At 35.7% G+C, this 26,364-nt stretch overlaps 1 protein-coding gene across 3 annotated transcripts in view; it reads right to left on the minus strand.

The window, feature by feature from the left end:
- The window catches only part of bbs9 (Bardet-Biedl syndrome 9), a 143,845-nt gene that overhangs the window by 93,796 nt on the left and 23,685 nt on the right, over nt 1–26,364 (minus strand). For 2 of the 3 annotated variants that reach the window (XM_055047275.1, XM_055047277.1), the window contains exons 14-19: nt 17,953–18,057; nt 11,516–11,530; nt 7,325–7,465; nt 5,998–6,093; nt 5,530–5,702; nt 5,281–5,433 (exon numbers count right to left, since the gene is read on the minus strand). In XM_055047275.1, the coding sequence (XP_054903250.1) occupies nt 5,281–5,433; nt 5,530–5,702; nt 5,998–6,093; nt 7,325–7,465; nt 11,516–11,530; nt 17,953–18,057 (683 nt within the window). The remainder of the gene's footprint in view (nt 1–5,280; nt 5,434–5,529; nt 5,703–5,997; nt 6,094–7,324; nt 7,466–11,515; nt 11,531–17,952; nt 18,058–26,364) is intronic. The other variant, XM_055047276.1, reaches the window with a different exon arrangement.

Genomic DNA, 26,364 nt, shown 5'->3' on the forward strand with positions numbered 1-26,364 from the left:
AAGAGGAAATAGCGCTGAGAAAAATATTTATGGAAACTGAAAAGACTCTCTCCCTCTTCATCCCCCTTTGGGCTTTTCTTCATTCATCTTGCAGAGACTCATTCAGGGCTTTTAGTTTTTATTTCGTTGAGTGACAGCTCTGCATTAGTTTCGAGTTAAAAAGGTTAGCACGGTATTTAGAAAGAAGAACACTAGTGGTATGCACCATCTGAAGAGTACTTATAAAATAGCTGAAGTGGACAATATAAAGGCCATATTGCCTGGTGGATTTTAAGCAGTGACAAAGAAGCTAAAGGAGAAATCACCCCCAACATTGAGAAAATCCAGAAATAGCCTCCAAACACCAAACAAGCTGGTAATTCGGACTCATACCTAGTTTGTCTTCTCAAAGTTAGCTATACTAACGCAGCACAAGCCATCACTCATAAGTCTTTCTTTATCCTGAAACTCATAAATCACAACCGGCTGTTTGACAGATTGGGTATATTTTGGATTTCAGCCACTTTAGGCAGCAGATGAAAGTTTTTTGCATTCAAACATACACACATTTAAAGTAAAATGTGGCCTGCTCGATCTCAGGAGTTCATGAATAAAATATAGACCTACAAAGGCAGCATGAACCATGGAAATATTATCCTCTACTGCATAAATACATACTCGACCACATAGTATTCTCCGGGAGCCTATTCCTCTTATCTCTGACGGTTCGTCAGCGATGACTGGCCACTGCATGTGGAGACACACACTGCTAACGAGGTGGGTGAAATTCTTCCCCCCACAATCATCCAAGATTGATGCAGAAAATTTACCCGGCAGACATTCCTCTGAATCCAAATGAAAGAGGTGCCTGGTTCATCAACATTCCTGATTGGCCACACATTCCTTTACGAGTCTGACGGTGGTGTGATTGCAGGCATGGAGCCATGGCTTCATGAGGTAAACTTTCATAAAAGTTCAATTTTCAAAGTAATGGAACTTTACCAGGTGAAGGTATAAATCTCAGAGTTTAACTCCTCTGCTAAAGATTAAAAAAAACATCAACTTCTTACTTTAAATCAAATGTGTGAGGTGGTGTTTCAATTGTTAATCCTCAAAATAATAATAATAAAAAGACTAATTTTAATTGTAAAATTATTTGTATATAACTTGCATCTCAATCTATCCGACAATAAAACAGTGATGGTGAAGAAAACAGAAATAACACTGAAATAAAACAGAAATACTACAAAGATAATTCTCAAAATGTAAAAACATTCAATATAGTATAAAAAGGACATAATTTTCACTTATTAAATCACAGTAAAATCACCATAAAGCCGTGTTTCAGATATCTTTAAAAAATCTGGAGTCAAACTGCTGAGTTTGTCCTCGGAAGCATGACTCTTAATCCTGACATGAATTATTAATTTGACGCATTCATCACTCTTCCGACCAGCCATCAATAGCCTCCATTATGGCGATGTGTATACATTACAGAGTGTATAATATGTCAGAAACTTCCCGCATGCGAGCCGCTGGATGGCGGGAAGAGAAGGAAACAGAGAGAGGAAGACTGAGAGAAAGTAAGAATGATAGACAGGAGCGACAGCAGAAAGCAGTACTTTGAGGATGAGAGTCAAGATTTCGCAGCTAGAAATCAACCTGAATGACGTGAGACAGTGGCATTTTGAAAGGTTAGACACTTCTGAATTTAAAAGGTCAGGAGTGTGAGTTACAAGGTCGCTCAGACTTTTCAAGTGATGCAAATTTTGTAAGGAACCTGGAAATTTCTCTACAGGGGCCTACTATGAAATAATGGACACAGCGACAGCTTTTTTTGTAGTAGTTTTTGTGTAGAAATCTACATCTTCACAGCAAAATGTCTGATAACATAATTGGTTGTTAAATGTGTTGCCTAATTTATTCTTGCAACTCAAGAAGATTTTTTTTCTCTCTTTCTGTGTGATCTATTCACACTAAAATAAAAAGTTATCAGAAGTAGGGCAATCGTGATATGATCAATATCAATAGAAAATATGTAGAATATTGATCATTTAACTGAACTCCAATTACCCAACTGTACAACTTCTTGGGGCATGTATACTACCTAGCACAAACCTGCTGTGCAAGTTGTGTGGCATGTTTTGCTACCATGACTCATAACTGCTTAAAATAAAAAAAAATTTAAAAAAAAGAAAATAAATGGTTTACAAAACCACCAAAGAGTGAAAAAAGAAAATGAGCACAACAGCAGGGGAGAATGTTGTGGACAAAGAGGAAAGTTCAAGACACCAGTTTGGCACCAGTTTGGATATCTGAAACAAAAACTTTGTGAAGAGAAGCTGGTGTCTGGAAAATGCAACCACATATTTAACTCTTGATATCACTGCCTTAAAATGACATAGTTCCCTGGACTCCAAATTTGGAGTCTTATTCTCAGGATTATTTAGTATTTGGAATGCTGAGTCAGCTTATTGTCCATATGAACAGCTAAAGCAAAGTTACAACTGTTCATCACAGCAAATAAAAGGAGCAAAAAAAAAAAACACCCAGAAGCTCAGCTTCCAAAATTCTGACTTTTAACATAAAATATCTGCTGACTATTAATTTTAACACCACAAATACAATTACAATTGACTAAAGTGTTTAGGGTGAACACATCAAACAGAGTTGGTATAAAAATACTTAAAAGTGGATTTATTTAGATGAGGGCAAGTCTCCAGCTTAAGGTGAAATATGTTTGTTTTAGCTTAAATGGCATTAGTAATTCACCAACCTAATTTATTTTCTCTCATTAGGCTCCAACTAAAACCTGAGAATCTCGGGAATCACTTTACCTGGAATGACTGAGGTTGGATGCAGCACAGCTCTGCGAAACAGCAAAATGCTGACAGCTTTAACAGCTAATGAAGAGATGATGTCACCCTGCCCTGCTCAGTTAACAAGAAGCTAATGAAAAGTGGAAAAGATGACCGCCAATTCATCCTCTAGAGTAAACAGCACAGGCAAGCAACCATCACTTTATCTCACTCAGAAACTTTCGGTCCCGCCCTGCTCTTAGACTCGGCAAAGGCAGAGCGAAAAAGGTGGACAGATGCTTTGATTTAAAATCTCTTTTACATTGACCTCAGTTTTCTGTCCACACACATGGATCTATGCCTGCTTCTTTTTTCAGCACAGTCAGTGAGCGTATGGCGCTAACTTTAACCATCACATTATCTGCCAGATCCCAAATGTACTTATAATCAGAGTGGCCTTGGTTATCCATATTTATCTTTGTAGTTATACTGCTTTATGCTAAGGCTGCAAGAGAAATAATGAGGACTTTCCTCACTCTGTTAAATTTGCCTACTACTCTCCAATTTTGAATCATCATCTATTATTTCAGCTCTTAACTATGATATATATTTTTTTCTCTTCATCATGCAGGAGGAGGGAATGCTGCAAGTAAGTGACTCAAAGAAATCTGCTGGGTTCCCTTAGATGGAAAACTTTTTAACACTAAATAATAAACTGAACCTGTCTATACATTGATTGGTAACCATTCTGAATGTATACTTTAGCTGAAATATGTGTGACTGGCCTGAATAAATTGTTTTTCAACTAATGAGAAGTTGTGAATTGGTGCCATATAAATAAATAAATAGAAAGCATATTCAACTCCCAACCCATTTTTATCATCACTTCAGTTTCTGACCCTCAGACATGGCTTTAAGGTGTCACAATGTATGGACTGTCCAAGATATCCTCACAGGCTCCATTAACGTCCGGCCTCAGAAGACCTAGAAACTGAAATTGGTCTTTTGAATCATAGATGTACGTGCAGGCAGAAAGTGATGATGTGTTAGTGTGAATTTACAGCGTGAAGTTTGTGGTCTGGTGGTTTATGGACTTCCTCTGTTTAGGCGATTAGCTGTGAGATCACACCCACTTTTTCTCTCACACACGCGCATGTATGCACGCACGCTCGCATACAAACGCAGAGAGAGAAGCTTAAAGAGGTGCTGCTTACTACTGATACAATTTTACCACCCCTCTTTTTCACACTATATGTTGTTAATGGTTCATTAATGGTTTGTGTGTAATTGTGGTGATTCAAATACAAGATTAGCAAAAAGAGCACAAAAACAAGACCTACATAAATCTGCAGACAAAGCTAATTTTTCTTTGTCTTCCTTTTTAGCAAGTTTACATGAGTTGCTTACATGGTATGGATCCAGGTTTTAGACAGGTTTTCAACAGGGTCCCTGCAAGCGCTAATTTTAAGCTCCATTTAATCCAAACCACTTGGATTTGTGTTTGGGATCTTTGATATCTTTAAAATTCACTATTGAGAATTGGCTTGAGAGGGATCCAAACAATAAAAAAATCTCCAGGCCAACTGACATTTGCAGCTGCTCGCATGTTGATTGACAAGTTGATTGCATTCTGGAAAACATTCTATGCTAAGAGGAGACAAAGACTGATATTTTTTGGGCAAAATCACAGGAGCATTGATAGGAGGAGTCAAACATTGAACCAACTGTAAACCATGGAGGTGCATCATGTTAAGGCGTTATTAGAAGTAAACTGGACAAGGTGCTTGAAGAAGAGGAATTATCTCCAAGTTCCAATAATTCCTCTGAATTCAGCTGTTCGATGGCTGAAATGTCTGACATAATTTGATATTTCAATGGGATTATAGACTGAAGCACACATAAAAATTGGTTTAGAATGAATAACTCAGATTTACTTTCTTTGTGTCTTGGCCTTGCCTTAATTTCCATAGAAAATTATTTTATTATCAAGTTCATGCCAAGAAATAAACCGCTTAAATGAGGCCTACATTTTCTCAAAGTGAAAACAGATATTCAGATATTCTGAGTAAATCATGTCTGATCACGATGCATTTTGCTTATGAGCCTTAAGAAACCGATTAGACACATAGATTACATTTAAACCTGTGTGTCTAATTTTGAACCTGTTTGGATTACAGAGAATCCACAATTCTTGCTTTATAAATGTTTTCAAATTGTTTGTAGTATATCCATGTCTCCCAAAGATAAAGTTTATATGCATCGACATACGCCAAAATTTAAAATGGCATTTATTATGATGTTGAGTTTGCAAACCTCTTTAAATAGGTTATTTGCCATGTGAATTTTAATCTTTCTTTTGATGATTTTCTTTGTTTATGCTTCATCTAAGGTTTGGTAGCCGGTGGTTAGCCCACCGAATTGTGGACATTATTTTCAGTTCCAGAATTAAAAATGAAATGACATATTACAGAGTGTGGGCATAAGTCCTGTTTCTGTCTCTGACCTGGTTGTAAGTGGCGTCCAGCAGTTTGTCCAGGTTCTGGAGAGGTGCTGGGGTCTTGTCTTTGAATCGGGTCAGCAATCGCCTCTGGATAGCTCTGAACTGGACAGCTCGCTCTGACAGTAGATCCTGATACTGCTGAGCACTGACACGCAGCTAAGATAAACCAAAACAAAGTAACAAACATTTCACTTCTGAATTTTTTTTTTTTTTTGATAACTCCTAAACATGACATGTCTGGGTTATATCTACCTGAAAATGATTGTCTACAGACAGGAAGTATTCCTGAAGAGGCATAGGACCACTAAAGCTTTTCTTGAAGTCTTTGATTCCCAATTTGGAGAAATGTTGATCAAATCTTTGAACGAGTTCCTTGACCACCAGCCACATGTCCTCAAAACTGTCGCTCTGAATGCGGTAGCGCTCTATGAAGAAGGGAGATGTGCAATTTTTAGTTTTTCTCAACATTATGATCATCACAAATAAAGTGAATCACATACTGGAAGAAAGTGAACTGCAAATGCTTCTGGTTGTAATAATAGAAAAGAGCCAATCAGTATTTTCTTCTTGCTAATTTTGGTGAAAAATTCTACAAAAGACACTAAAAACAGCATCAGTAGCTGTGGATATAATTTGGAAAGGGAACTCTCATGTTCTAACTAGCATCAATGGTGGTTAACCAGTACCACCTCCTGTATGTGGTTTCATACTTAGACTCACGGGAGGTCTTAGAGGCCAGCACAGTGACTTTGGTTCCTGATAGAAACTGAAAAGCCAGACTGTTCCCATCCTTATCTTCTGTTTTTGTTGAAAACTCTGCAGAGGAAAACATAGAGAAAGAAAACAGAGTGATGAGACAGATATGACAGTCTAATCATGATACAAGACGCCAACAAAGGTGAACAAAATACAGTCACACTCTTCCCAAACACAATGAAAGCTTACACAAATCCCTCGTGAAAGAAAAACACAATCAGTAGCACTACTGAGTTTGTGTTTAGACGGCAAACCGCTGAATATAGCCAACTACTAGATGTTCCCAGTGGTGAAATAGCAAATACTCATGCATAACACATTCATATAAACACACAACTGCACTCAAACATTAGGCTATTTGTATGAATGTAAAAACAAATCTGACATCTACAAATGTCTTTATTTCCCAAGTGTTTTCAGGGATTGTTGTTGTTTTTGGAGGGAAGTCCTCAGACAGCAAACTCCCTGAATGAATGGCAGTAAAATGGTTTGTAATATTGAGTGTGATTTTCAAGAAGAAAAGTTCCTTCATGTGTTTAAAATTAACATTTTGTTTCAGATTTATTGTATTTTGTGTTTTTCCCAAATAGTTTTGCAAAAGATGTCACATTAAAATCTTTTAAAAACTTAGTCTTCAACGTGAGTATATTTATTAAGTAGGGGAAATAAATAATTATTTGCTAAGCAAAATTTTTGGAATTCCTAATTATTCCTACTTCCTCACTAAAAATCTCTTAATTACACAACTTTGTTTTTTTATTTTTAAACAACTATAAAATGGTAAACTGCTGCTGCACAACTTACTCAATATTTTATGCATTAGTTGATGCCACCAAATTTGCTTAGCTGTGAGTGAGAGGTTGAGCAGTTAAAGCCTACATCTCCCAAAATGCTGTGCATTCTGGATCGGAGATCAGTGAAAGTATTGGGAATCGGATCGGAGTATCAGTGAAAGTTTGATGTGGACACTGATTTTGATCATGTCTTTATACATTGCTATTGATGTCAATGTCAAATTACCTATAGCAAAATAAGATTAATTTCTTTTAAGGGGTAAAAAAAAGATCTAAAATTTAAGGATACAATTTATGTTGTTTTAGATATTTTGTTTTTCAACAGGAACCTGTAAAGTTTGATTTTAGTTACGTTAGTTTCAATCTAATTTCAATCAATGCGACAAAGAAATTTACTTCTGAATTGTTTTTTTTTTAATTTCTAAGAAAAACTGAAAACGCATTCAGTTTTGAACGGAAATTAACATAACATTCTAATGCAAAGTTTTAATAATTACCTCTGAAGATAGCGCTGAGGTCAACTGGTGGCTGGTTGGTGTCCACAGTGATCTTAAACTTGGTGTTTTTGGCTGGAGATGAAGGTAGACACACCAGAGCCAGAGGAAGACTGAACCTGGACTGGAGAACCCTGGGAACTCCTAATGAAAAGTAAATACTTCAAAGTTAAAATATATTTTCCATTAAACTATAATTACCACTGCAGGTACTACAAACATATTATCTAGTAATAATTTTGGGTTAATCTGCAGGCTTTGTCCCTTGATGCTCTATTCTTGATAAACATCCTCTAATTTGAAGCCGACTTCCTCTTCAGGTAGACTGTTGTGAAACTAAACAAGGTCACTATATCACCTCTGAGCCTTTCGCTCCAAAAAGCCAAGAGGTCAACATCTGTTAGCACAGTAAGCACTATTGGTGTTCAGATTACCTGAGTGCTCAGAGACTTAATATCAACACCAACTGTGAAGGTGTGTCTGCCGAAGATCCGAAAAAGAAGTTTTGTAAAAACTAAGTTTTCAACAACACAAAAAAAAAAAAAAAAAAAAAACAGAGAGGGATAAGTATGTCCAATGACAACCATGTTGTGATCTTAAGCAGTGCTGAGTTTGGCAGAAATCAAGACTTAGTAAAAATAACAGAGCAAGCAGGTAGCAGAAAGGTGGAGGAAAAGAGGTTTTAAGAAGAGATGAAGTAAAGTAACCAGGCATAAGGAGAAAATCTGAACTGAGGAAAAAAAAATTGAAATAAAACTGCATCAGGGCGACTGAAGCAGAAATAACTGGAATTGACAGCTGAATTTGGATGGAGGTTTAATTGTGGAAAGTCCCTGCTTATTTCAAATAGTTACAATTACCTACAACTACTGTGTACCTTTTCATTCCAGAAAAACAATTATTATGTAATTATTTTAATAATTCAATTTGGTTTAAACACAAGAACTGAAAGACATCAAGAGAAAGGAAAGTGGTAAAGCCAAAAATAACAAGCTTTGGAAAAAAAATAATAATAATTAAATAGAAAGACAAACTGCGGTCCAGTTTCCTCAGTTTTTGCATGCCTAATTTAGTTGTTGACCTTCACTATGGATGGCTGAATAGTTAAGCAACAAATTACATTCCACAAACACAAAGAAGGGTCACATAAACATGTCACTGTGATTATGGAGAAACTCTGTGAGGTAAAAAAGCAACACTTTCAAAGCAACTTTTTAGCACCAGGCTTGTACAAATGAATCAACTGTTACAAGTTTTTTATTTAATTTTTAAATTTTATACTGGGATGCTTTTATATTTTAAATTAGTTCACACATGGATAGAGAAGAAGAGACTGCTCTTCACATGTCTGTAACTGGAGAAAAGTCTAAAATGTCCTGTTTCCATCCTACCTCCAAAGTACTCCCCTAGTTGTCATTACAGAATGTACTCTGAACACTGAAATTTACCAGGATGGAGACTTTATTTCAGCATGAGCACTACAACCATCTTAAAAGGTCTTGCTAAAATTTAGTTCTATATATCCTTCATAAATCATACTGTCTGGGAACTGACAAGTCTTAGAGGAACCATTCTTTCAACAGTTTACAATTTTGTTTCACTGCACACTCAAAAACAAGTTTTATAGTATAAATAAACTGCTCCATGCCAGAAAAAGTGGTTGATATTGGGACAAACTACAGACTTTTCTGTGTGTGGAGTGTGAATACTTGGATACAGATCTCTATAGAACTCTGCGTTCAGGACTAGCACTAAGTCAAACTGTTCTTCTGACCCTTATATTTTTTAAGAGAAAGACAAAACAATCAGATTTTCCTCCATGCTAGGCAAAGGAATAAAAAAATAATTGAGGCACAAGTTGCTTGAATTTTTTTTTTAATTATGCCTCACTAAATAATCGAATAAAATTTGTCAGTATGTCTGACAGACATTAATTAAAATCCACACAATCAATACAATTTTTTTTTCCTTTCTTTTTTTTTTTTTTTTGCTTTGGCTTTTAAAAAATTGACATCTTCTGCACAAACTTGCAAGAAATTGCACTACGAGCATGTCACAATAGTCATAGAGCAAAAGTCTTCAGATTTGTTACATCTTTTAAGGTTCTGAGGTGGTATGAGTTACAACATTTAATTTCTCTTTGCAATAAAGGTTTTCATTATCAATAAATTTAGCTTAAATATGCTCATATTTGCATGTCTCTGCATCAAGTAAACTGACTGAAAGAGCAAGAATAGCATTTGAGAAGATGACTCCGTGTGCCGGATCATGTTCGATCCACAGCTGCAGTGATGTCACCTCCGATGTATCTGTGTGGGTATAAAAGATACGTGTGGAAACTGGATGTAATCTGCACATGCTCTTCGGGTTTTTGTGTGGGCCACAGGGAAAACAATAAAAAGAAACAAACCCTGCACATTCCACTCCTCAAAAGCTTTGTTCACATGCAGCTGTTATGCATTACCTACTTTACTTCCATAAGTTCTGCATGCTTTAGTTTGATGTGGACACAATTAAAACCACATTCAGTCATTTTTTTTAAATGACCTAAAATAAGAAAATGTAAAGCCTCACATCTTTTAATCTGTGAGCTGGAGTGTCCAGGTAAAACTACTGCTGTCATTTAATCAATGACAATGTATACTTCACCCCACTTACTATCTGTAAAAATCAATCCCATAAGTAATAGTAATGAGACAAAATTTTAAATATTTATTCATATTTTATTCACCTACTATCCTTATCTGTATAATTTGCAAGTCATGCTGCCATTAGTTCTCCGTTTTTGTTTCCATAGAATTTGTCTCCCAGACTTTTTCATATGTGATTAAAACTGATCAGAATTTAAAGAACTCACAAATTTGACTGCATTGGATTATAATTTAAACTGAACTGAAATATGACAAATTATAACATGCAGCCAACATGAGCAGCTCAATAATAATGAGCTGCTCATGTCGGCTGCATGTTTCACCCTTTGTGGATCTTTGGACATTATTTCCTGTAGTTTTGGATGATGTGCAACAGGAATGATTTTTGCTCTTGTGTTTTTAATTTTAGATAGTTTTTATGACAACAAGAACTTGTTTTTACAACTGGGAGCAGCTGAGTTGCATCTCAAAAGCTCAAATAATACCTGAATTACAACCCAGCTCAGATCTAAAGAGGAATGGCAAAATCAAATGAGATGGATTATCAATGTTTGCCATCAACTGATGGTGTCAACTATGACATGGTAATGTGGAATATTGTCTCTGTTGCCTCAATACTGAGTTGTTAGCATTTTACGACAGCAACAATATCCAGTTAGAGGCCTCCTCAGATTCATTGTGAGACTGACTGCTATCAGAGTTCCTTCCTCTCTACAGCATCACCACAACGACTCTTTGAAGATACATGGATGATATGAGCTATGTCAACATTTGTCTTTTGTACAAATACAGTATTTTTGAATGGAATTTAACTAAACTGAATTAAAAAGGTGTGTCACACAGCATGGAGTGTGCCTCAGGATATTTATTGTAAATCAATGCTATAGAAGTAATCTTAAAAAAAAAAAAAATATGTTCAATCAGCGTTTGTGGGAGTGTGATAATGCAAAACCTCAAAATGTTATGACAAATACCTTGTTTACATCAAACTAATCATCACTAAAACAAACACTAATGAGTATCTAAGAAAACTAGCGCTAGAATGTCCAGGTGAAACTACTGTAGGGAAGGGAGTTCAGGTAGGCATGGATAAGGGTCAGTTACTATTTAGAATAAAATTAGGACATATCACTTTGATACTGACAAAGTGTGCTTAAAAATAAAAGCCTGTGAGTTTCTGTCAAGTGATGCATGCAAGAAATATGATATTATTGAGTAAACTCCATCGAGTACGAAAGGAAAAATGTATAAAAATGCATATTTACATTTTCCTGAGTGAGGAAATGTGTGTACGGGTGAGAGACTTTTTCTAAGTATCACATAACAGGAACATAAACACTTGACAGCCGTCTTTTTTTGTATTTATAGCAGTGTACATGTTTGAAAGGTATTAAGAGCACCATTTATGATTAGTAAATTTTTAACAGAAAAAAATATATTTACAATTGCAGCATACAGAAGCGAAGTATGCTTTAAGCAGACATGTCTGTTTTTCAACAACTACTTGTTCTAGTCTATCTAGGACTGCAAGCAAAACACTTACCTTTTGGATTAAGCTCTGCAGAAAGTAGGAAGAGAAAAGTAAAAATAAAAAAATACATTCAGAGAGCTCAGATAAATGAAACTGCACAGTTGCAATCCAGTAACACATAAAATAAGAATAGGACTTTAATGATAACACATCAGCACTTATCCATGTGTTCCTTACAGACTCCTTGGCTCTCAGTTTACTGGTTCCTCTAATCTCTAAAAATTGAATGGGAAGCAGATCTTTTAGTTTTCAGGACCCTGCCTATGCTTGTGAAACCAACTCCTAGTTTTAATCTAGCCTTAAAATGATTGCTTTTGTTGATTATAGTTAATAGTTCATATTTAAAATTTGAATTATATTTCTTAGATTAAATCGGTAACTAGATAATGCTACCAGCAGCTAAAAGCGATCTCTCTCTCCTGCTGTCTACCTTTTACATTTTTTTAAACGTAAAAATACCCCTGCATTTGTTTATGTTTTGTTATTTTTATTTTTATCTGTCTTCTCAAACTCCAGTTAGTCATGGCAGCCAGGTTCTGCTGGATGTTTCTTTCTGTTAAAAGGGAGTTTTTCCTCTAGTTCCCATGCATGCTCAGTATGAGGAATCGCTCTAAAGTCAATAACGCAGGCAATTGTCTACTGTCTCTATGTTTGTCCAGGAGAAGTGAATGCTGCAAGCCAGTGACTCACTGAATTTTCTTGGAAAAAAATCTCAAGTAATCTGAATAATGAACTTTATTGTTTGATAAGTAGGATCATTTGAAATATATGCATGATTGGATTGACGAGTTGTGAACAAATAAATGAATCTAACCTGTCCCATCAATATGTGAATATAGAGAAATTTATCCTATGAAATGTTTTTTTTTGCTAAGTCAAAATCAAATAGTCCAGCTAGAGGAGGATGTTACAAGTGAAGCAAGCTGACACTGAATGCCAGACATCCTCAAAAAATTAGAAAAAGTTCATTACAAGCTGCACTGAGAGAAATAGCCAAATAAAATATGTGTATGTATACAGAACAAACTATGGAGTGTAGATATAAACCTTTGTATGCCATGTCACACTGAGGACACCTGCCAAACAACATATGAGATGTATAAAAGGAAAACACACAAGACTGAGCATCTCTATCCCTGCTCCTCAGGGTTATGTTTTACCAGCTGCTATGGGATTTGAAAAGTCTGTCTGCTGCTTCTCTACCCTTTAAGCCACAGCAATAGAAGCCAGGAAGATTAAGGTCTGATTTGATTGGTTAAAGAGGATTTCCTTGGAAGGTGAATGGGAAGCAGATGGATGAGTTGTAAGTCAATAGAAATGGGAAGGAGGTGCAGAGTGAAAAAGTTCCCCTGGCAAAATTGATGAAAGTCACGCTTTCATATGGGTGTCTCTGTTTACTGTAAAAACTCTGGCTTTTTCACCGTCTCTCGTGTCATAGCCCCATTTAAACTTAATGGGAAAAAAAAAAATCTGATTTTTTTTTTTTCCTTAACTGTTTCAGAACGATCTTCAGCTTTCACCAAGTTACTAGAAGTCAAAATCAGAAAAATGCCTCCTTTATGGTACTCTAAAACACAACTAATATCTGTCTACTTTACACAGCCGAGGAGATCAGTAAGTGTGATTACATTCAATATTCCTCATGGATACTTCCTGTTTTTTGCTGTTGCCGGGTAGAAAATGACACGTCACTGACACAAAAATCCAAGTGTCCTGGTTATAACTTCAGTTTTGGATACATTCAGGAAGCAGTTTTATTGTTGCATATTTAGTTTATCAGCACCTATAAGAAGGAAACCTAACTGTTTCCTTCTTGTAATTTAAAACTAACTTATCAAACTGTCCCTGTAATATTTATCTAAAATCTTTTGTTGCAACATTTTAACTGTTGCTATACAGTATGTATATATTGAATTTATACCAATATAACATTTTTGAAAAGATGGGCGACTCAGATACAAGCTAAATAAATTTGTATAGTTTGATCTTTTTAATCCATTTTAATCCTTTATCAGAATATTTTATTGGACAATGAAGGATGGATTATAGTTTTGTCAATGCAGGTCAACGGAGGCTTTGGCATCACAAAAATAAATACATTTATTTATTTAACTGGGTGGAGTTAGAAATTTAGAAACCCTTCATGCATCAAAGGAGACTGAATTACTTCAACTACTCTTCATAAAGTCAAGGAGCAGCACACTTAGCAACCTTTTTGAGACTGTCAGTGCAACAAAGAATACAATTTTTAACAATGAACATTTCCAAGCAACATTTGGTTTAATGCTAAGCCTCTCAAAGAAATCAAAAGCTACAAATAAGTTTCTAATATAAAATGTATGAGTCTGAAAGATAAGGATGAAGAAGCAATGCTGAGTTACATGCTACCTCCAAAATCTGCTACTAAGCTTTTGTGTGCTACTGACTAACAAAGACAGCTAAACACATAAACTGCTTGGCCGAGGGGATGAGACACGCCAACAAAAAATCATTGCAAATGGATTTCAAACATGGTGTTCCAACAAACTGGTGCAGCTCCTGGAGACATGGGTATGTGGAGATGTTGGTCATTCTCCAAAACTCAGTAAAACAGAAGAAAACAAAAACAGTTAGCTTGAATCTTTGGTTTTCAGTTGTTATAGTAACCAATGAATCATGGCTGGCCATGTTTTATGGAAAATATCATCCGCATGAGACTATTCGTCACTCACAGGAAAGTAATCAGTATGTACGCAAGCTAACAATGCACTGTAAATGCCAGCCTGACCACTTGATCCTATTCAAGTGTGTTTGTGCAAAACCCACTCTCAGGGTTTTAGGAAAATCACAGAGGGGCACTAATGAAATTCTTTCTAGATTGTAACAGCTCTTGCCATCATCAGGCGTCCTTTGAAGGTTTTAAGAAGTCAACAGTCTTCTTAAATGTCAAAGCCTTTGTAGAGCTTAAAGATGGACACAGTAGCCTCAGGGTGGGATTGTGTTTTGCAGAATAGGGGAGTGTGGAGGCGTAATCATCAGCCCTGGGTGGCAGTGAATACAAAGTGTTGCATTCCTTCCAAGCCAGAACAGCATTTTGGGGATAAGAAGTGATGAGGCACCACTGCAGATTAGCACTTGAAGAAACAGAAAACTACAACCAAACTCTATCACATTGCTACAGGAACGCTCCTGGAGAGAACCACTTGGCATCTCATCACAAGATGGTTTACTGCAGTGGACACAGAGTTTCAGAGCAAAACCAACCCTTTACTAAAACAGTTTTGGGCCTGGTAACAATATTCTATTGGCATGCTAACCCACACTCTGGTGTCAAGTGTTTAAAAAAGCAATTGGCATGATGCGACAGTGATGTGGTAAAGGTTTAATTAGGTTTAGGTCGTAAAACATGTCAGTTTGGGAAAAGATTATCAATTGTGTTCAAGTGTAAGGATAAAAACAGCACAGCAAATAAAGTCAGAAAAAAGTAATGAAATACCACTTTACCTATCTGCAATTGTTATCTTCCATAATACAGCTTTTTTTGCAAGCTTGCAAAGCAGTTGAGTAAATGTATGCGTTTTCTCTGAGGCAAATTTGGATTTGTGGATATATTTTCAGCGGCAAAAGACAGTGATGATCCTGGCATAGAAACTAAAAGAACGCCACCTTTCAATGTATCACCATTCATAAGCAAGAGCTGGTAAAATAGCTGGATATTTACACTTCTTGACCATTTCAGCTTTCAGTGTTAACACTAATTAACTATCTAATACCAGCTTATTACACTAATATTGTTCTTTAAGGCTGAAATAAAAAAGGGGACCGTATGGCATGAAATAAGCACAGACACAAACATTTCTGTCTATAGGTAAAGAAAGTAATTTAAAGATTTGGGTTTTTTTTCTAAATTATCTAAATATCTAAATTAATCTCATACATTTCTAACACCCCAAGAAATCCACAAAATTTAAATGGTCACAAAAAATTTCTTCAAGTATCATCAAAACTTATTTTCTTCATAATTCAAATTCATTTCCATAACTTCATAAGTGGACTAATTTGGTTCGATTTCTTTCTATGTGTGAATCACTTGGGTAAATATTTGTTGTAAATTTTATGTCAGCAGGATTAGACATGCATTTTCTGCAAAAAAACAACAAAAACAAAACACTGATGTGTTCAATAATTAGTTTCTCTATTGTCCAGGGTGCCAAGCTTAAAGCACTCAGGACCTTCCCCAGAGCTTTTAAAATTGTTTAGATTTATTTTAATTATTCATAAGTCATGCTGATACAGCAGCTAGGACAGCTTTTACTTTGACAACAAATATTGCGGCATCTTTGCCCCAGCTGAATTGATTTCTTAAAGTAATAAAAGGCTCTATAGTCAATTTTAAGGCTTAGTAGGCAGTTGAGAAATTAGCTGCAAGAAACTTTAATCTCTTATAACCCACTGTCAATTTTTTCTTTCTCCACTCATAATATACTGCCATTGTTTTGTTTCTTTATTACTCCCAGTATTCTGGGTCAGGGTCAGGGTGATATCCTGCTTTCCCCAAACCTTCTTTTAACTGTAGTCTTATTCTTCCCTTATTTTTTCTGTGTATTCAGTCATCTGAATATAGCTTAGTACCTGCTGTGTTGGGAAACTAACCTACGTCTCTTTGCTTTCCATCTTAAATCAGAGTTTTCTAATGCCTAACGCCCAACAAGTGCTTTCCAAAACTCAAAATCACTTTCCAACATGCTCTCGTCAAGCTGCTTTGCTTTTAAAGCCCATTGAAATACTCCAGACTTCTTATTTTCAACTATTTATAGCATCACAATAACCCTTAACAAGAAAGAAACACTTCCCAATATTTCCAGACATTTCACATTAAGTGTGCTTCTGGGGAGGAAAAACTGTTCCACCAACAGAGGTCTGCCAAAGCAAATGTAATCCAAGGGAAACAATAGCACAAAACATAAGCCTTTTTTCATGACCTGATTTCCGAACAAATGCAGATCTTTTTTTTTTTTTTTAAAGGAGGTCTGTGACATTTAAAAATAAAGAGTGGTTCTGTTGCTTTGGAAAGTTAAATCTTCCAGAAATATTGCAAAACCTGGAAACAGATGCCTGGAGGCAGCAAGGGAATGAACTGGGCTCATCTGGAAAGAGCCCAAATGTCATTACACCATTCCAGTTCTCTGTTAGCACGATGGTGTTCAGCCCTGTCACACAACTCTAGTTTTGATGTTACAGACCAGACACCTGCTAACTTCATAAGGTTTTTGTTGCTAATGCTACAGCTATTGAAGAACAGTTTACATCTACTATAAAGATAAGTTTTATACATATATTTTTTTCCAGTGAAACTATATAAAAACTATCCTACAGTGAAATCAAATGTGCATTTACCACAATGATTATTGTAACTGGTATTAGATCCTAACAACTTTACAAATAAACAAAATTAAACGTTTCATAAATATATGCACAGTAAGAAATTTAATTTTGAAAATGGAACTTCTCAAATCAATAACATATTGATTACTAATCTGAGAATTTATATAAGCTACAGAGGTGAGCCTGATGGTTCCGCCAACATGTGTGCGACTGAAACTTTCCATAAAAACATCACAACATCACAATCATGAACAGAGCTTCAGCACATGATTTTTTACATCAATAAAAACTAATGCAATGTGAAAGTCAGTTCCTTACAAAGAATTGTAATGCCTCCACTAACCAACCTCAACAACATTGTGCCTACTCTGCAATACTTATGACTCTTGGGAGCCACCTTTTCTCTGGATCAAAGATGGTCCTCAGACACAGACACTGTTTGCAAGAAGGCCCAGCAGAAACTGTGATTCCTATGGCAACTCAAGAAGTAAAATCTTCCACAATTGCTACTACTACAACACTGTTTTTACTCAGTCATCTCTGTGTGGTTTGGCTCATCCATAAAACAGGACTAGACTGAATGAAACAATTAGGACCACAGAGAGGTTCATCAGGGCGTGTCTTCCCCCTTGTACAAGTCAGGGGTCACGAAAAGGGCAACTAACATCTCTGCAGACCTCACACATCCTGGACACAAATTGTTTAAGCGTTTGCCTTCAGGTCAGCAGGGTATGTCCAAAAACCAGCAGCCACAGAGACGCTTTCTTCCCCCAGGCTGTCTCTCTGATGAAAACAATAAACATTGTACAGCCTCCGCTACTCCTCAGTGATATAAAATAATCATATTTGCAGTAAAACGTGCTTTTCTTTTTTGTTGTTTTCACAAAAAATGACTCCAGATACAGACTATTCCATCCTATTATTTTTATTATATTTTTATGCTCGTAAAGGTAAAGTCAAATTCCTTTCTTTAGCCAAAAAAAGCTTAATTTCAAAACAAAGAATGACAACAAAATGCCTACATTTTATTCCATCTTGTTTGGTTTCTGTCAGAAATCAAACACATGTCACAAGGGTCCTTTTACCTGTTGGCGAACTATAGGACACAACAACATCTCCGGTCAGATCAGCAGGGGGGTATTGGCCATTGAGGAAAGCTGAAAAAGCCACTTCTTTGGTTGAACCAACACCTGGTAAAAAAAAACAAAACCAAAAAACATATTTTTTTAACAACCAGATAAAAAACAGCTTTATTTTTATGTAGCTCCACCAGTGTATTTATCTGGATGTTTAAATATAAAAAATTATGCCACCTAACAAAACATATCAAAATGATTCTTTTCAGCAAACAATTACCTTAACATGTTTATAAGAATTGTTATTGGGAAGAATAACAACTATAATATTATATATCCTAAAAATTAAGTTTATTATAGTTTCAACTTGATCAAAGCAAACTATGCCAGAATATCATCATTCCTTGCACATTGTTGCCACTACAGTATAAAAGTGGGTTTTTCAACAAACACTTTTATCTTGAATTTCATACATAAATTCAATAGAAATGAGATGGCTAGTAGTGAAGAGTAAAAAACAGACTCAGACAAATATAATCTGAGTAAAAATAAAATGCATTTTGAAATGATTTCATTTAATAGGCATTGGCAGCAACACCCTGTATAAAAAAATAGGTAAAGTAATTTTTATTGCTGTGAATAAATTTTTGCCCCTCTCATATGTGACAAAAACAAATACACAATATCTGTAAAGGGGCAGATCTAGTTCCATTGGACTGGACTTGGGTTTAGGCTTGGACTTTAGCATAATGCAAAAAATAAAAAAATGGCAGCTGAAAGTTTTACAAAATGGCCTGTATTAAGTGGAAGCGTTTTAATAGATGATTCCCTTAAGGTACATTAAAGTTAAGGCTCTTCTACAGAAACCAGATCAAGTGAGAGTAACTTATTGCCTTAATATTGGAATTATTTTAAAATCTATAATGCGTCAGTTTGCAAAACGCAATGCTGGATGTGAAAGTAAAGATATTTTTAACTGACACCAGCTCAGCTTTTTAACTAAAAGGGCCCTGATTGATAAAAATGGCAGTTAGTGTATCAGCCAGACATGCAAACACAAACACACAGTCAGTATTTTGAAGATGGTGACAGAACTGGACACTGTGTCCTCAATACTAACCAGATCCTTTAATACGTATACACAGACAGAGAGAGAACAGCTCAAGCACTGCTTACGTTCAACATCACTATGCGAGGTGAAGACATAACATAAAAGCTTCAAGTGGAACTCTACCCTGTGTGTGCGTGTAAGTATATGTGGGGGTGAACCCAAGACTGAAATTATATGTACCATGAGAGATGGGTGATGACTTGTAGCTTCCTTTAAAACGCCTGAAAACCAACAGAAAGTAGAGGGGAAAGAGAGCTGGGGAGAAAGAGCGGGGATCAAATACGGCTGGAGAGGAAAGGATATATTACAGCTAATGGCTCCATGCAGTCAGACACACACACACACATACACACACGCATACAGGCAGTATGTTGGTGAAATGGGGCGTGATGTTTTTGGGCCCAGTCTGTTACAGGTGACTGAATCCCGAGTGTATGTGCATGTGTCCAAATGGAAAAGCATAAAAGTCTGCGTAATTTCTCAAAGTTGAGAGTAAAGAGTGTGTGAAAGTTTCTGAAGCTGTATATCAGTGAGGTTAGTAGGTTTAAGATGGAACAAAAATCTTGATGTGTTTAATTATGCATGCACACAAACATGCCGAGCAGGTAGTGATACAAGGCCCTCCTGTGGAGAACAGACAAATAAACCTGAAAACAAACAGATGAAAAAAAATAAATAAAGAAGTAAATTTCACTTTTTAAATAATTACGGAAGACTATTTCTACAACTGAAAAAACAATGAGAAAATAATCCTAAATGGAAAATACAATTTTGTATCATAAACCAGTAACACTGCTTTTTTATTCCACTAGCTTATTTTTATGTCTTGTTTAAGCATACGCATAAACATAGCATAGTTCCCTCCCTGCTTGTCAGTCAGTCTGTCAGCTGAAGGCTTTTAACCTCTGTGCCCTGAAGGTCACCCTGGTCAGACTGGCTTAAGTGCCTTAAGTGTTTTCAGTCCAATGAAGACCAACAAACACCACCAAAGGAGACACAAAGTAATCCCTCTTCCTCTCTTTTCTTTCATTTCTTTTTAGGTCTTCATTATACATTTAAGCACACTCAGACAGGCCAGAACAAGAGCTGTGGGCATCAAATCTGTGAGCACCAGGTAATGCGTCTGATTGACCTCTGTGTCTGACCCGGTGAGACTGTTCAGACTGGCCCCAGTGTTCTCAAGAACATTAAGCCATTAGCACCCCATCCAAGAAAAACAAACTCCCTAAAGGAGACTGAAATTCCCCTTTCTCTTCCTTTTCCAGAGAAATCCCTAACTCTCATTTGCTTTTTCCATTTTTTTACCGCTTTACTGTTTTCCTTATCCACTAGTTTGCTTGTAGATCTTCGCTTTATGCCACCTCATCCCTTTATATTGTCTTATTCGATGATATACTTGTCTCTTTGTGTATTCTTAAAGGAACGAAGGCCAATATATTTAAAAACTCAACATAAATATAAATATCAAAAGAAAGTTATCCGAGATAAGAAAAATAAGCTTTACAGCACTCCATTGTCAAATATTTTTTTATCTCTCTTTTAGTGCATTGCCCTTTAAAATCTTATACGAACGTCAAACTTAAGAATAAACCTAAAGAGCCTTCAACAGCCTTTCTAATCAAATAAATATTACATGATTCATTCTATGTAATAAAGGTAAGTAAAGGAACGGAGAATGTCTACTTCACCTGTTGATGTTTCTGCTAAATTTGTGTTCACTGCTACGGATTGTAATCCAGCCAAAATCTAATCACAGAAGGTGCCTCACTGCTGCTGAGAGTGATCTATTCAGAGAGTCATGCAGCGTGTTCATGCCAGGGGCAGCTCACTCTCTCTGTCAGGGTTCAGGTTAAAGTACTTGACGGCTCAGGTTGAACTGATGACGGACTTTGATGAAAAGGTTAGAGGTAATGAGGGGTGACGATGGGGATCAATACCACACAAGGAGGCACACAAGAACCATAAGTTTGTTTCTCTTTCCAGTTCTCCTCATATGCAGATAAATAACAGGAAAACAAATATTAATGATAATATTTTGGCTCTTACGGTGGAATTACAGCATGTGTATGATCTATGTGTGAGATGTTAAACAATGACCCAATGGTCTTTGTTGGCGAAGAGTCAGGTCACATAAAATATGCCTGTTCAAAATCATAAACACATTAGTATTGCTAACATGCTAGCATGCTGACATGTACTACCAAACTAAACTGGATAACAGAGCAGAATTTATTTATTTGTAGTGACAATTATCTACAAGAAAGTGTTCTGGATGACTGGAGAAATACAGTTGCCTTGAAAATGATTAGCATCTTGAGAAAAGATGTGGACAAAGTCTGTAAAATAACAGGTTGCAACAGAAATGGTTATGAGCCACATATCCTTCTTGGTTTGTCCCAACTTACATATAAGTCCTATGTAAGCTTTACTGGTTACATGAGAGTAGCTATATATTACTGGAACTTAATAAAGATCAAGGTGTAACTCAGTATGTTATTTCCATTTCCAACAATAGCCATGAGAAACACAGCTTTTTGTTAATTCATATGTATAACTCAAGTCATGGATTATTAATTAAAAGTACCTATATATTGCTATCAACCTAAAAATCCTAAAGCACAACATATATTTGTCCAATATAATGTATGTAAATGGTGTAAATTGTACGTACACCATACATACACAATCTACATATGGTTCATTCAACCATGCATGGTTGATTTTCAACAAAATCAACAATGTATGATTTTGTTGAAAACACTTATTTCTGAACAAATTAAACTAAACTAAAGATTGGATTTTTTTAAATTATCATTGTATAACAACATTGCTATAAAAAAAACATTTATTTGTTTGAAGCTTTTCAGACATTTGACAACTGCTGTGGTTGTTGTAGATATATCTTGAATGAAACCTTATCATGCTCTTCTACCTTCATTGTTTCAATTAACCTTTTCTTCTTCAGACAATGAAAGTATGTGCAATTCCAGTTTTGTAAATGGAAATACAGGAAGCTGATGAGAGAAACAACAAAAAGCTCATTAGAGCATAAAAAAAAACATTAAAGACATTTTAGAAGGAATGAGTGAAATAAATAATCTGCAAACGGAAAAGATGAAATGAAATGGCGAGAAAAAAAGTGAAGAGAAGGAGGGAGCAGGACTTACGAGTGGGAACGGGAGGCAGAACAAAGGAGGTAGTGTGTTGAACAGGGGATTGAGCCGCCATCTGAGACGAATAAAAACTGGAATAACAATAAAAGTCAGAGGGCGCTACTTCCCCTACTCTTTACACACATTGTTCACCGCATGTAAGTTTGTACTCACACATGTATTAGTGGGGTTTTACCTTTTTTGTTACGTTTTATTCATTCTGGTAACTCAAAATTAACACTTATAATGAACGTTTGCAGACGTGGATACATTCCAAACAGAGGAATCAAACATAATCTATAGTTCACACAGCCAACAGCTCTGCAAAAAGGACAGAAACAGAGTTACACTGACCCTTGATTTTACTCATGTAGCTTGTGTGTTTATATATTTGGAGAAAATTTTTATCAAAAAACTGCATTCCTTTAAACAAGAAAACAATCAACTGAGAGAAAAAGAGACTGTAAAAGAAAAAAAATAAAATAATAATAATGAAAACCAGACTGAGAAGGTGTCACAGCAGCACTGTTATAATATTGCTTGTTGCTCGCCGGTTTTTCCCTAAATTGCCAACAGATTTTCAAATAACATCCATTACTTTGTCACAACTACATGGATAACAAGTGACCAGCAAAAGCTATCCAATGAGGAATGTGCATCAAAACTTAGAAACAGTTTTACCTCCTTGAACAGATTCAGTTTGACAGTATTTCAGGTGGAATTAAAAAAGTAAAAAAATTGCTAGAAAAATAAATAAGTTATCGTTGTATAATATTTCTCTACAAGTTTTGGATTAAAAAGTAAATAGAAATTTGATTCTTTTATAGTAGTCTTGGGCACTTAAAAGCCCACGGGTGCAGCACCAGTCTTAAGAACGTATTTATTGAGGTCAAAGGTAAAGTGTCTCTGTTTGCAAAGACAAACCGGTATTTTTGGAGATTATAGCTTGAAAAACATTTCCATAAAAAAATAAAATGAAATTTAAAAAAATAATCCCTTTTCAAGGTGGTGTTGCACATTTTGCACCCAGCAGCCAATAAAACACACAAAAAATCCTATGCATTGTTTTTAGCCATGGTCACATATGTTTTGTAATGAAGAGCTGAGCTGTGTTAGTGGCAAACATTTTTATTAATGTTGCCCTTTTGTACAATTATTGGTGCACTGATGTTTTATAGCCTACACTAAGGTGCTAACAAAAACAAAAAATACATCAATAAAACCACAACCATTATTCATACCCCTGGCAGATTAAAAATGATTTTAATTTAATCTGACAAGAAATAAGGTAGTGACCTATATAAAAAAATGTATCATTTACATTTTTGACAAAGTTCTCATTACCCAATGATAATCTCCCTTGGTATTACAACAACTAATATCAATGTTGTAATACTGAACACCTTTTTCCATAATAAGGATCAAATGTTTGAGGTTGGAAGACCTCCTCGGAATTATACTAGTATGAAGCTCCTTCCTCAATTAGATTTATATCTGGACCCTAACTGGACCAATTAAAATTGAAAGTTGGTGAAATTAAAGATTACTTAAAAGGTAAATCTGTCAGGGATATTAATAATTTTGGGCTTAACTATTTGGTTCTGAACAAAAACAAAATACTGAAATGGAAATAATATTTCTGTTGCAGATGTAAAATAAAAAGATTATCTATGAATCCCAATGTTCTTCATAAAAGAACAAATAGTCCAAAAGATTAGAAACTGTTAATACTTATGAGAAATTGGGATTTCATTTTGTGTCATTTCAGTACGAACATCAATCAGTTCTGGTAGACAGTGCTGCTACTTTGATCTTCCACCAGAACATGAATTAAAGTGGTTTCTTTTTGTGCAAATAGGCATGCGATAAATGGGTGCACTAATTCTTAATGCACTGATAGATTTGGACGACCACTGGATTAAAACAGGGCCCTATTTCATTTGTCTGATGGTATTAATGTTGGGCAAGCAGAATTAGTGCTTAGGGATGAACAAAGTCTCCAAAGCGGATAAAAGTCAATGGAAAACTTCCTGCAGTGTTATACCTGAATGTGTGTTGGTGTATTACGTTCTATGGCCAGAAGCATTTCAGTGGTTGATTTCTGTTAATAGAAATAAAAGTGCACAACAAAAACAGGCAACACTATTTTACTGTAGATAGCCGACATCTTCTTAGCTTGCTATAGTGACACGTGTCGTGTGAATGCATTTAAGCAGCCATGAATAAACATGTGCAAAAACTTGATATCCCTGTGAGTGCTTGTATGTGTAATTGTTCTTCCTTGAATGTATGTCTTTCAGAGGCTTCTGGGTTTGACCAGCTTGAACGCTACCTAAACTCATATAAACAAAGCATCTCTTTGGTGGTGTAAATGTGACAGGATAATGACTCGTATCCTCTGATCTTCCACATAAACAGTGAAACTTGAAGAGCCGGTGCCAAAACAGAAAAGCTTAGAGCAACTAAACCCACCAGTTTTCTCTTCGTGGAATGGTTTTTGGGGGAACTTATTTCTGACTTACTTTGAGTCTTGCTGGCAGATCTTTAATTGTTTACTCTAACAAAGAAACCAAGTTTTACTTTTGGTTGCCGATTGTATTTTTGTGGCAGCTGGATGTTATAAATTACAAACATCTCTTCCACTTGCTCTATACATTGTTACTGTTTCTATATTTATCTGTAGGTTTCTGTATGCTATGGAATATTATCATCAAGACTCTTGAAATTCTTAATTTTGCATATAGCCATTGTACAAAGGAGAATATGGGAAAAAAATCCTAAAAAAAAATAAATAAATAAAAACCATGACAAATTAAATCTATTGAAGGAATACATATAAATGGAAAAAAAAACAACGACTAAAATTCATGGGGAATGTACCGTACTGTGCAGCCGGAGCATCATGCTTGCATTAACAGCTGTAGAGGTCATGTACAGCATATGCACAGATAAGAATCCACTGTGGTAAGATGCTTTTCATTTCTGAATGTATGGATCATGAATCATAGGTAAGCAGTGGTCACTTTGAGTCAGAACTTAGAAGAAATGGATGCTCCTCCAACCGGCTGTGAAAGCTTCTCACATCTTGAAACCATAAATTCACAATCCACTCTGGTCCTTCTCAAAGAGGTTGGTGTCTACTCCTCTGTGATGGATGAGGGTTTCAGTGCACGTCAGGAGCAGTTTTGGAATTACAATAAAAGGGGAATTTTCTGTTAGTAATCCAGTTTTTATGCCCGAGTACATGGCTTCAGAAAACAGCTGGTTCACTGTGTTAGTATAACCTGTGGACTTTCACTTGACATGTAACCTCATAATCTTGAGTGAGATTTACTCTTTCATTATGACAAGGGTGCAGATTAAAAGAGAACAAGCTAAGATCGATAAGGTAACACCATTTTATTCAAAACTTCAGTCCAGATAAATCTACTGTTGCTGGGATGTGTTTGTACAAACCAAGCAAGGAGCAGATTATTCATGCTTGGCTGCTTTTTTCCTATTTTAGGGAGTTGCTACATTTGGTTTATTATTTCTTAGGAGGAGTCACTGGTGTAAATTTGTTTTAACAGACAACAAAACCTCCTGACATACAGAGCACCAGTATGTCATTACTTATGACATCTGTATGGAAATATGATTCTCCTTATTTAGGTTTGGTGATGTGCTGCCATGAAAACAATGTTCTACTCAATTAATTCAAGATTGAAAAGCTCCAGCTTCATAAGCATTTATTGCAAAGACAATCAGAAGTTTAAAGTATTACTGAATCTACACCATTTTTGTGAAACCATGAAATCAGGTGCAAAGTTCATTTCAGAATAGTCAAATGCACAAATGAGCTGAGAGTCAAATTACATTACTCTATGAATTAAATTAGAGCAATATTTGAAGAAATGGCCTTTTGTTAGTTGTTACATTAAAATTAAAGAAAGATTTCATTTTAATGAAGGCAAGACAACAAAGTTAATTGTTTGCACCAAGTACTCCAAATAATCACATACTTTTACAGAATAATTTAATTGTAGCAAATACCACTTCAGGATGTCCAACAGTGTTTAGAGCTATGTTTCCATTACAAATGTGTGCAAAAGTTTGTCAATATTCTGTATGTCAATATTGTAGTGTCAAAGAACCAAACTTCGCGATTGCAAACTTTCA

Source organism: Poeciliopsis prolifica, unplaced genomic scaffold (genome assembly GCF_027474105.1).
Source record: "Poeciliopsis prolifica strain line A6 unplaced genomic scaffold, Auburn_PproV2 SCAFFOLD025, whole genome shotgun sequence".
Taxonomy (NCBI): Eukaryota; Metazoa; Chordata; class Actinopteri; order Cyprinodontiformes; family Poeciliidae; genus Poeciliopsis; species Poeciliopsis prolifica.